General features: G+C 49.0%; 1 protein-coding gene across 2 annotated transcripts in view; it reads left to right on the top strand.

The window, feature by feature from the left end:
• PHC2 (polyhomeotic homolog 2) overlaps positions 1–12,908 on the top strand; it is a 115,982-nt gene that overhangs the window by 73,057 nt on the left and 30,017 nt on the right. For both annotated transcript variants that reach the window (XM_042949479.1, XM_042949480.1), the window contains exons 8-9: positions 11,448–11,848; positions 12,100–12,265. In XM_042949479.1, coding sequence (XP_042805413.1) covers positions 11,448–11,848; positions 12,100–12,265 — 567 coding nt within the window. The remainder of the gene's footprint in view (positions 1–11,447; positions 11,849–12,099; positions 12,266–12,908) is intronic.

Here is a 12,908-nt window from a genome sequence, read left to right as displayed (position 1 = left end):
CTGCATTTTTTAAAAAATGTTTATTTATCTTTGAGAGAGACAGAAAATGAGCAAAGGAGGGGCAGAGAGAGAGGGAGACACAGAATCCGAAGCAGGCTCCAGGCTCCGAGGTGTCAGCACAGAACCCGACGTGGGGCTCGACCCCACAAACCGTGAGATCATGACCTGAGCCAAAGTTGGCCACCTAACCACTGAGCCACGTGGGCACCCCCAGATTCTGTATTCTTAATCATTAAGCCATATTTGCCTCTTTCATTTCTTATAGTAATTTGGGCCTTTCCTAGGCCTTTCCTATACCTGATCCCAAGCTCACAGTCTGATGGTTCTAAATTCTGCAATTTACAGAGTCTAGTGGGAGGCTTTCTTCTCTTGAACCTTGTAAAGGTGAACACCAGTGAATTACAGGCTGAGGTCCAGGGCCTCAGGCATGGCCTGGGATTAGGGTTATGTGTGTATACGCAATACAGAGAGCAGTTGTTCCACAGAACTTTCCTATGGAGCAGCTGTGAGCCGTATCTAGACCACACAAATCGGTGGGCTTTGCATGGTTCCTGCCTCCTACCGGCCCCTCCCATTCTTTCTTTCTCCTTCTACCCCTTCCTCTCTGTAAGCCCTTGGTTCCACTGCCCCACCCCCACCTCCTAAATGGAAGGCAGTGAGGAGGGTTAGGATGCCCTGGATCCTCTCAGGGCCTCTGGAACAAAAAACGAGATGGAAATAATCCCTATGACCTGGTGGGGGCAGCCTGAAGCAGCACCTGCCCTGGGTCCTGGGTCCCCAGGCAGAGGTAACTTCTGGCCTCCTGCCCAGCCAACCCACTGCAAAGGAACGGAGGGATCAGAGCATGTGCGCATGCGTGTGTGTGTGTGTGTGTGTGTGTGTGTGTGTGTATGAGAGAGAGAGAGAGAGAAAAGGGGGGTGGTAGGTTTTGTTGGTTATTGGAGCATTTTCAAGCTGGCTGGCTGGTTGCCCCCAGGGAGAATAACCAGTGGAGACCTATGGTGAGGGGCAGTGGGGGATCATAGCGGAGAGGAATGTGTCCCCCTGGGGGCCGTGTCCTCCCAGAACAGGCAAATGCTATAGTCCCAGCTGGGACTGCTCCCACTGACAGCTGTTTGGGGGCAGAGCCCCTCCCCCATGGCTCCCTGCTGTTCCTGCTCCTGTCACCTTGGCAACCAGCTTCTTTAGGATCTGCAAATAGAAAAGGTCCCTTATGCCCTGAAAAGGGGTGGGTTGGTAGGTGGGGGGAGGGGAGTAAGGGGTGGAGAGCAGAGCCTAAGAGGTTGGGCTTTCTCGGAAATTCAAGGATGGAACCAGGGAGGGCAGATGTGGGGCAGGCGGCAAGGTCCAGTAGGCCTGGCCTCCAGGGAAACCGAGTCCTGAGGGAGCTGGCCCACAGCAACTCACAGTAGGCTTGGTTCTTGGAGTCCTCATTCTAGGGGATAAACCCAGGACCTTGGGTGCACACTCAGGCCCAAAGGTGAGGAGAAAGTTGCTGACCAGGAGATAGATGCTGTGAAAAAAAGAGAACTGACAGATCGTGGAAAATTCTAGACCTTTTTCCCACAATTGTGCTCCAGATGCCAGGTCTTTGTTCTGTCTCCTCATCTCTCCTCAGGTCTCATCAGAGGAGAGAAAATTCTCTGCTGGGAAGGCCTGCCACATAGCGGCTTTGTTTCATCACAGAGAGGGGTTTGTGTCAGGGAATAGTGATTTCTGTCTGCCATAGGCCTGACAATGTGATGCTTGCTGATTCCAGGACTCTTGGGGACCCCATTTCTCTCCCACAGCAGCTGCCAAACTGTGAGGTAGACACTTTTACTTAGAGAATCCAATAAAAAACAAAATATACAAGTGGGCTCATTATCTAGCTGGAGTCAAAATTTGCAACAATTTGATGTTAAATATCGTGCAATCAGCCACGAAGGTCATTTCTACTATCCACTGTAGGACCAAATTTAGATTACCAAGAAGTTCCTCTTATGTCAGGAGAAAAAATCTAGAGGGTATCAGTGGAGGAGTTTTATAGTTTGCTTAACATACCTCATTGTGGGTGTGCACACATGTGCACGCTCACGTGTGTGTGTGGTAAGAGACAGAGACAGAGAGACAGAGACAGAGGAAGAGAGTACCAGCTGTGATACACAAAGGGCCTTGGAACTGTTGAGCCTTCCTTCTTTCCTGAAATCCTTCACCCCTAGGCTCCCGTCTGATTACTTCCATGGATTGTTGCCAGCAAATAGTAATACTTACCAGCTAATGAACAACGGTGTCCCAGGCACTGTACGAAATACCTCACCTACATACCTCATTTAATCCTAACGGTGATTATTCCATTCCCCAGATGAACAAGATATGGCTCAGAAAGACTAATTAACTGTCGTCCCCAAATAGTTTCTCTCTGTCTCTTTAATTGTTGAGTTCAGCTCAATAAATACTCATTTAGCACCTATTATGTGCCAAACATAATGCTAACCATATGGGAGTTGCAGAGATGAACAAGAGTTTAAATTCTAATTGGGGTTGTGGAAATCTGAGCTGTGCCTGAAAAATGGGTAAGTTTCAAGAAGGGAACAGAAGGAGGATGATCTCAGCTGGCACTGGCAGGCACCTAAGCCCAGAATGGCCGCGTGTGCTTGTGACCATCTGTGCGTGTAGGTGGGGCCTGCCCCTCCCTCCTTTTCCCTTGCCCCACTGCCATTAGCTGTGGGACTCCCAAAAGACTCAGCCCTGTCCTCCTGGTGTTTTACTCCAACACTTACCCCCTCAAGGAGCTTGTCTGTTCTTACATTTCAGACACCTACCACCTGTCTGCAGGTGACTTCTCAGTACGGTCCATCCCTGTCTTTCTTCCCCCTCCCTATAGAGTTCCTGTCTACAGGATATTCCCCCTTGGATATCACCCCACCTGCATACACAGCTTTAAAATTGACAGAATTCGTAAACAAAACAAAAGCAAAAACCTGGATGTCTTCCTCTTCAGGAGGATCCCCTTTCCCAGTTTCCCGGCCCCCACCCATAGCCGTGAGCTACTCTTATACCCCAGGCTCACGGTCTCAGGGTTATATTGACTTCATTTTCTTCTGCCGCAGAGGCAGAGTGTTATAATGGGAAAAGCATGGGCTTCAGAGTTAGATCTGGTTTCAGACCCCAGCTTCCCCACTTACTAGTTTTATGACCATCATCAAGTTACTTAATCTCTGTAAACCTCAATTTCCTCACCTATAAAACAAAGATGACTGCACTTCCCACAGGCTGTAAAGATGAGTGCAGTGGGCTGCAGAGGTGACCAGCACAGAGTAGGCTCACGACAGATAGGAGCTCCCTTTCCCCCTCAGTCCCACCTTCCATCACCACCCAGCTCATCACCAGGCGTTGATGATCCTTCCTCTGTATTGGCTCCCTGCTTCACTCCAGGCCTGCTGCCTGTAAAAGGCTCAACTGATGGTCAGGAATCCCTACCCACAGCTGCTAGAATCATCTTCCTCAGAGACTGTTATTTCTTTCTTGTTCAGAAACCTTCACTGTGTCTTTGTTTCCTACTTTATCCATTGCAATGCCTAGCCTGTAGGAGGGACACGATAAATAGCATGTTAATGACTTCTGATAAAACTGACTCTGACTCCATGGGGGCCGGCAAGACCCTCCCCACATTGCCTGATGAACCACTCTAATCGCTCATGGCTTCCTTACACGGATCTCCTGCCTCCTCTCCCCCACTCCTACCCTTTTGTGACTCACTTGACCTGTCACGTGCCTTTTACCTCCCTGCCTTCTGGTATAACACTCCCTCGTCATTGGCCTTCCCTCCAAGATTACCTCCAAAGGTCTGAGCAGCCTCCAACCACTATTCCAAGGCCAAGGCTTGCCATTTTCCTTGGTGCCTACTGACTTGAATTATTCACTTGCCCATCAGCATTTTTGAGTGTTTGTTGTGTGTAAGGCGCCGTGCCTCATTTGTCAAGTAAAGTCAGTTTTCCCTTAACGCACTGCATTGCAGAAGCCAAGTGGAAACCAGTCTCAGTTCTTGCTTGTAAAATGGGAACACTGCCCGTTTGCTTCATAGCCTCATTGTTATGAAGACATGAGATTCAGATTACAAAAATGCCTGGAGAGGTTCAAAGCAACATGCAAATAGCAGATCGTACTTGAAGAATAGCTTCCATCTGATAAGCATCTACTAGGTCTGAGCAAAAGCAGTAGACCTTTTTGTAATTCAAACATAATATTCCAGGGCACATGGGTGACTCAGTCGGTTGAGCATCCGGCTCTTGGTTTAGGCTCAGGTCATGATTTCACGGTGCGTGAGTTCGGGCACCGTATTGGGTGCCTTCGTTGACCGTGCAGAGCCGGCTTGGGATTCTCTCTCTGTATCTCTCTCTCTGCCCCTTCCCTGCTCACTCATTCTCTCCCTCTCTCTCTCTGCCTCTCCCTTGCTTGTGCTCCCTCTCACTCTCTCAAAATAAATAAACTTTAAAAAGAAACTTAAGATTCCATGTGATGCTAACATCTACTCTATGTGGTATATATTACCACTTACAGAACAGGAAATCAAGATGCAGGGAGGTTAAGCAATCTAAGGTTGCACAGTCTCCAGGTGGCAGAACCAAGATGCAAACCCAGATCTGACTCTAAAATCCACACCGTTAGCCAGGTACCCTGTACTGCCATCCCTCTGCCAAGGGTCGGGTCGGGGCAGAGATGCAGCAACCAGTTTCTTTATTAATGTTCCAAGCGGCCTTATAAGGAATTCTGCTCACAGAGGATATTTGGTAGTTTTGCCAGACGCTGCAGAGCGGGCCGAAAGACATCAAGGCACAGGCAGGCCACCAGAGAGTGCCCCAGCAGTTGGCAGTCCTGTTTTTATAACCTAGTTTCTTCTTACAGGGAAACTTCCCTTAGTCTCCACTTTCCCCCTCAGACTCCTGGTCCTCAGCACCAAGGAACCACATCAGAGAAACTTCGTGTGGCTGCAGCTTTAGGTTTCTCCAAAAGGAGCCTCCGTGTCTATCTGTGTGTGCGTGGAGCTCTGACTCTAACGTCAGCCTCAATCTCAGTTACCCTCGAGGCCTGATCCCATGAGATCTCTTCAGAGAGGAGCAGCCTCTGGCGGGTGCTAGCATAATCTAGAAGCATCCTAAAACTGCCTCCTCTTCTGGCCCCTCTTCTATAGAGGCCCTGAGTTCAGCTGTACGGGATGCCCTACAGGTGCCTGAATGCACCAGGGTATCTTAAGGCTCCGGGTCCCCCACATGCTATTCCTTTTGTCATCTTCTTAACTCTGAGTCATCTTTGTTTTTAAATTTTTTTTTGAAATTTATTTATTTATTTTGAGAGAGAGCATGCGCGCCAGTTGGGTTAGGGGCAGGGAGAGAGAGGGAGTGAATCCCAGGCAGGCTCCTTACTGTCAGCGCAGAGCCTGACATGGGGCTCGAACCCACGAGCCGCGAGATCCGCGAGATCACGATCTGAGCCGAAACCAAGAGTCAGACACGTAACCGACTGAGCCACCCAGGCGGCCCTTAACTCTGAGTCATCTTAAACGTTGTTTCTGGGAAGCCTTCTCTGCTCTCCTCAAGCTGAATCCCCATTTCTGTGTTCTTGGTATCCCGTGCTTCTCTCCTATCGTCACATTTACCAAGATACGCCGAGTAAACATCTCTTTTACTAGACTATAGTGTATCCTAGGAACCATGTTTCAGCCAGCACCAAACATAGTACTTGCTTTGTAGAAGGTGCTTGCTAATGTTTGCCGAGTCAATGAATGGTTAAAAGCATCTCTTCATTTTCTAAACCGTGAAGAGTAGTGGGCAGCAAAGAATTATGTCATCCTCTCTCACAGGCATCCCTCCCTCACCCAGAGACCAGGTAACTCCAGTAACTCTAGTCCATTATAGCAGAGTCCTAGAAAAATAAGTATACAAGAAAGCCTGCAACCCATGAGGAGATGTTCAATATATTTTGGGACAAGCTTCCATATATTTTGGGACAAGAGTCTCAGCATTTCTGGGGCAGTGAGCTGTTTCTTGCATACTTGAAGCCTTGAGATCAATAGAGATTAATTATTGATGAATTCTGACAGTGGATGCAATGAAGGGGGCCTGCCCGTAATCCCTCCTGCCTGGGGGACCTTAATCCTCTTGTTGCTAACAACCAACTGGTTTGGGAGCAGTGAATTGGCCTCTTGAGATTCTAAGCAGTGTTCAAGGTTAGAGCACCAGACGGGAAGATGAGCATGGCCTAGAGTCTCTCCTTCTAGCTTACATTTGACCGCAGGACACGGCAGCGCAAAGCAGAGAGACCTTGGTGTAGCTCAGAGAAAGGGAAGAGTCCCCCTGGCTGTAAGTCCTCTCTCTTTCTGGGCTCTAATTTGTGGAGGCCCTGGGCCTGCCTCTCCCATGCTCCATAACAGAAAGGGCTGATGGGGCCTTCCAAACTGATGGGGCCTTCCAAAGTGGTGGTTGAGGTCCCTTGGAAGCAACCCGTTGTTCCTTAGGAGCAGTGGACTTCACAGCAGGAGGGGATAGGGGAGCCACAATGGGTGCAAGGGAGAAATGAAGCTACTGGGCATTAGGAAAAATTAAGAAAAGAAAAAAGAGACTTCTGTACCTTAACATTTCATAAACTAATATGCCCCATCCTAGCTGTAGGGAAGAGGGGCATGGCCTGCTCCAGTATCATGGCTGCAATCAGATATTACCCTCGCCACCCCACACTGAGTGGGAGGGCATGGCAGAGGGAGAAGCATTCATTGATCTTACCGTGATCACCAGCAGACATTCGCTAAGCATCTCCAAACATCTGGAGTATCATGTCAGACAATGTGGAAGGTGAAAGACACATAAAAATAATCCAGCTAAATTAAAGCACATATCTTTTAAAAAAAAAAAAAAAAAATTTATCTATTTTTGAGAGACAGAGCATGAGTGGGGAAAGGGCAGAGAGAGAGAGAGACATAGAATCTGAAGCAGGATCCAGGCTCTGAGCTGTCAACACAGAGCCCGACGCGGGGCTCAAACACTCGGACTGTGCAATCATGGCCTGAGCTGAAGTCAGATGCTTAACCGACTGAGCCACCCAGGTGCCCCAAAAGCACATCTCTTAAATTAAAAAAAAAAAGAAAAGAAAAAGAAACAGAAACAGAGAACATGCCTTTGACTGAAAAGGATAGTTGGATAGATAGGAAGTACACACACAAAAGAGTAAAAGTATTGCCGTTTCATTTAATCTAGGACACCACTGATTGTGAGGTGTGGCATTATTTTACTAAACTCTAAGGAGGAAAAACACTGCCATTGAACCAACAGCAACCGCAATACGCATGCCAATTTAAGGGATGTTATGTTAAAATGAGAAGGGGAATAAGAATCAATTTTTAAGGGGCGCCTGGGTGGCGCAGTCGGTTAAGCATCCGACTTCAGCCAGGTCACGATCTCGCGGTCTGTGAGTTCGAGCCCCGCGTCAGGCTCTGGGCTGATGGCTCGGAGCCTGGAGCCTGTTTCCGATTCTGTGTCTCCCTCTCTCTCTGCCCCTCCCCCGTTCATGCTCTGTCTCTCTCTGTCCCAAAAATAAAAAAAATAAAAAAAGAATCAATTTTTAAGAATCAAGGAAATATGTATACAAGATAGTACATGTTAAATCACAAACGAATCCAAACAAACAATAAAAACTTTCAGGAATTCTGAGGGGAAACCCATAATTGAGGGTTAAGGCAAAGAGGGAGACAACAGGAGCTGAGCCTGAGCCAAAGAAGCTTAAGCCTTGGATCACTGAAGCAGAAGGAGGGCATTCCAGAAAATGGAAGCACTGAAATCAAAGCCAAGCAGGCACGTTAGGATATGACGTTTTATGGACAGCGAGTAGAGCAGTTGGGGTGGGTTGTGAGTCAGTGCAGGTAGGTAGTGAGCGGGGGTTGGACAGGAAGAGGGTCTTCAATAAACCAGGGTGCTGCTTAAACTAAAATGATCTGTGGGTTTGTATCCCTCTCATCCATGCTCTGGTTCTGAAGAGGAAAAGTTCTGTGGAACAAACAGAGTCCCACCATGTTGTCATTCATTCATTCATTCATTCATTCATTCCCCAATACTGATTGAGCATCCACTAAATCCAAGGTTCTTTGGATGAAACAAATGAATCCCATAAATTCTGCCTCTGAAAGGAGATAAGTCATTTACTGAAATAACTATGAAATAGGTATCATCATTACCCCTTTTAAAGATGATGACACAGAGGTTCAGAGAGGTCAAGTAACTTGCCCAGCAGTGTACTGCTGGTAAGTGGCAGAGCTAAGATTCAAATCCGAGCACTTTGACTCTAGAGCTTATCCTTGACCGCTGGACATGCTGCATCTCTGAGGGCCGTGCAAAGCAGAGAGATCTTGGTGTAGCTCAGAGAAAGGGAAGAGTCCCTTGGCTGTAACGGCAGGGAAAGGATGACGAGGGTTTGATTTGTGTGACACTCGAAGCGGGATGAGACAAAGCACAAGTTCTGTACAGGGGACAGTGAGTAGTAGATTGCTCTGATGAAAGAAATAATAAAAATTCAAAGGTTGTAATGAGATCTTGAATGCCAAGGGCTTTAGACAACAGACAAAGGAGGATCCCCGATGGCTTTTAATCGGGGGTCAGATCTGTGCACTAGGAAGATTAACTTGTAAAAGAAAGATTACCTGGCAATCCATAAGATGGATTATAGAGAGAAGAAACAGGAATCAGAAAGACCAATTAGGAAGTCATTGCAATACTTTACATAAAAGGACTTTTGACCCAGGATAATGCCAGAGCTAAATCATGGTCTTTGCTTTTTATTAACCTCAAAAGGTTACGGGTGTACACTCCCCCAAAATACCTCCGGTCTTTGATCTGTGAACTTATCTACGCCTTCATGAGCCTTGTTTCCATCCCTAGCATACGCTAGCATCATCTGTTCTAAAACAATGCATCCAGTTTTCCAGGAGCAGCGTAGAGGGGAGAGAGTGGGCCGGACGGGGAGGCCCTGGGATAGAGGGCCGCAGGCCGGTGGTCTCTTTTCCAGTCTTGTCAAGCAAACGCGTATTTTCCCTAACTGTACTCTGTGCGCTAGAGATCTAGAACCCTTTTCCTCTCGAATCTTCTCGCCACCTTATAAATCCCGAATTTTCAACTACTTTCCTACGAGAGCCACCCTCATCAGATTAGAGCTGGGAGAGACTCATGCGCTCACCTTGCCCAAACCTCCTGTTTCAGATAAAACTCTGAGTCCCTGAGAAGGAGCAGGACGCGCCGTGGGCCACACAGCCAGGGAGTAGCGGGACACGCTACTGATGCTCGGCTCCCTGCCCTGCACCTGTGCCAGCTCTCACCTCACAGGGGCAACCCGTGGAGCGGCTGTTCCCAGGGCAGGAATTTGTGACTTTGTACTGAGAGACAGAGAGGTTTGCTTGCTTTTTCAGTGATAATGCCCATCCTTCTACAGGTCTTTTTGGCCCCTCGAGCCTAACAGGGCACCACGTGGCCTCTTTGGTACCTCTCTGGTGCCTTGTTGACCATCATCTTAAAAAGTCCTGATTGTTTAGTTTGCCTGATTAACAATTCTGATTGTTAAGTTTTGTGCCATTCAATGTGGAATTGGGAGACAAGGATAAAGTTGGAGATGGGCAATTTATAATCACCAAATAAATGCCTACTGGCAATTTTCATCTGGATGTTCCACCACCACCCAAACCCAGGAAGTTTCTCTAAAAGCCACATTGCCTTCCAGAGTTTCCCTCTTCTGTATTCACTGTCATCCAGACCATAGCCTGTGGGCTGTCCCTTTTACCTCTCTCGGCCTACACCAGTCAGCCGCCATGGGCTGCCTTGTTTTCCTTTAACACCTCTTGTTTCCCTCCCTTCCCTTCCCTTTCCTTTCTCTCCCTTCCCTTCCCTCCCCATCCGTTCTGTTCCATTTCCTTCCATTCTGAATGGCATTCTCCTTGGAACTCTGTGTTGGGCTGTGATGAGATAGTGTGTGTAAATCGACAAACTTTAAGAAAGAAGCACCCCCCCCACACACACACACACACATGCTCTGAAATCTGTTTGCTTTGCACCTGTAAGGATCATAGGATCCTTTTAAAATGTTAGCTTAGGATCACAAATTTGCCTTTATCCTTGTTGGATGGGAACCTTTGGTTGTAAAAATCCATTTGTGAGCTTCCAGCTGTGACCCTGTGTATTTGTAAGACACAGCCCCTCTCTGGTGGCTCCCCTCCAGCTGCAGAGCCTTTGTGGAGGGCCACCGTGAGGCAAGACACATTCAGCTGAGCTAGCTGCCCTCATGCTAGGCTCGCCTGGATGCTGCTAGACAGAGTGAGGAGGAAGGACAATCAATCTCCGAGCTGAATTTCTGAATCCCTAGTGTATACAAGGCATGAGCTAGACGCTGAACAGATTACTAAAAAAGTATAAGAATCCTCACCTCCAAGAGAGGGCCTGGTTAAAATGGGAGAAGAAAAGGCTAGTAGCACATGACAACAAATGAATTCCAGTTCAGGACAAGAAGTTTATTTCCTTAGCACCCATCTGATGTCAGGCATTATTCCAGGCTCTGGCTAAAGAGATACAGAATAGTTTCTGACCACAAGGAGTTCATGATCTCGAAGGGAAGGGAGCTAAGAAGAACTTACAATGCACTGTGATACACGTTCTTATGATAGATGTATAAGTCCAGGATGCTTTGAGAACCGAGACCAAGATTGAAATCATCATTTTAATTATAGCTAGAAATGATTGAGCACGACCGTATGCCAGGCACTGTGCTATGAACAGTATGTCACTTGTTTTTCTCATTATATTCACACAGTTTTTTTCTCATTTCATCCTTACCACAACTTTCTGGGCAGGAACTATTTTTATTTCTGACTTATAGAGAAGGAAGCCGAGGCCTAGAGAGGTTAAGCAGCTAGCCCGAGGTCCCTCTGTATATAACAGAAGGAACCAGAAGTCCAGCCCCCATCTATGTGAATTGGCTCTTCCTGGAGGAGGCCCAGCCTGAGCAGAGCCAGAGGGTGTGAATGAACAGACAGAGCTGGGCTGGGCGATGGGGGGGCCACACAGACCGTAGGCTGGGAGGAAAGCGAGCCAAGGGCACAGAGGAGAGAGAGCACACGGCACCCTGTAGAATCCAGTGTTCCTCTGACCAGCAGGCATGGTCCAAGAAGGCTTCACAGAGGAGGTGAGCTTTGCTTTGGGCTTTGAGGGGCAGCCAGAGGGAACAATGTTGCAGCACAGGAAGAAGGCGAGGAAACAGAGACAGCTGCGCCGTGCCAGTGGCCAGGCAAGGCTCTAAGTGAAAGCTGAAAGAGATCAAAGCAGGAGACCTTGAGTTTGGGAAGCCATTGTGATATGGACGTGGGAGGGGCACAGTTGGGGACACAGCAGAAGATGAGGTCAAGCCGTGCCCCCTGACCTGCTCTTTCCCCCCTTCAGCCTACGCTCAGCTGCAGCCCCACCAGCTTCTCTCGCAGCCGTCCTCCAAGCACCTGCAGCCCCAGTTTGTGCTCCAGCAGCAGCCACAGCAACCAGCGCCACAGCAGCAGCAGTCACGGCTCCAAGCCCAGCCCCAGCCCCAGCTCGCCTCGGTCCCCCCAAGCCTGGCCCCGCAGTCCAGCCCCGAAGCCCATGCCATGCCACTAGGCCCAGTCACACCCGCCCTGCCGCTGCAGTGCCCCACGGCCAATCTGCACAAGCCTGGCAGCGCTCAGCAGTGTCACCCTCCCACGCCAGAAGCTGGGCCTCACAATGGATACCCTGAAGGCCTGGCCCACACCCCTCGCAGGCTCCAGCATGCTTCGGCTGTCATCTTACAACTGCAGCCCGCTTCACCAGTGGTGAGTAAGCCAACGCCAGGGTCCGAGGAACAAACGGGGAGGACAGCTCGGGCAATCCCACAGCCCCCTTTTGGATGTGTTTTTGTCAAAGTCCTCTCTGGGTGTTCCAAGAAAGTAAAGGGGCCCCTCCCTAATTTGGGGCTGGCTGAATCTTAAAGTCCTCACCTGCTACCCCAAATCCTCAGAAGACGGGGCGTATCCAACGATGTAGAGGCAATTTATGGGATGATCTCTGTCTTGTCCCTTAACAGCCCCAGCAGTGCACCATGGATGACTGGAAGGAGGTGGTACCTGGGGAGAAGAGTGTGCCTGAGACTCGCGCTGGCCCATCACCACATCCCCAGGCAATCATCACGGCCATGCCTGCAGGCCTGCCTGCCCCCAAGAGCCCTAGTGTCCAGCAGTCCCCAGCTCACGGTATGAAGTGGGGCGGGGCCCTCGAGGGAGGGGAGAGAGTTGGCTTTCCTTGCCACTCCCTGGCACATTTCAGTTGGGCGTCTGGCATGGGCGGGTAAACCATTGCAAGCCCACGAGGCAACAAGGGAGCTGGGTAGGTGGAAACAGAGAGGGGGAAATGGGAAGATGAACCAAAGCTAAAGAAAGGGGACACAGAAGATATAAAAGGATAGAGAAAGGAAACTTGAAAGTTCTAGACCCAGACTCTGAGACCTACATGTCACTGCTGTCAGATATGTTTGCATATCCATATGCCAAGCTGAGGGTTCAGGCAGGTCTCCAGTTGTCTCAGTTCTCTGCTTCATTTGGTAGGAGAGGGAGTTCTTGAAATTGGAAATATGACAAATGGCTGCCGTAGATCAAAGATACGACAAATGCCTAGGGGGAGCTAGAAGGAGATTCAGAATGAGTTCAGCTCATGGAAAGCATCTTTGAAAGAACTGCCCAGCTCTGGGATCCCCAAGAGTCTGTGAGTGCCCAGTGATAAGTGGCCCTTCTCCACGACTGGGTTTCAGTCAGAGGATCCCTCTACCCTGATGGGAAAGTCACAACATGATCTCTGCCTTCACAGAGGTCCCTTTGCCTTCCTTCCCCTCCCTGCTGG

Source organism: Panthera leo, chromosome C1 (genome assembly GCF_018350215.1).
Source record: "Panthera leo isolate Ple1 chromosome C1, P.leo_Ple1_pat1.1, whole genome shotgun sequence".
In the NCBI taxonomy this organism is placed as follows: domain Eukaryota; kingdom Metazoa; phylum Chordata; class Mammalia; order Carnivora; family Felidae; genus Panthera; species Panthera leo.
Note: the sequence above shows the minus strand (reverse complement) of the source record. Positions and strands in the feature narration are given on the sequence as shown.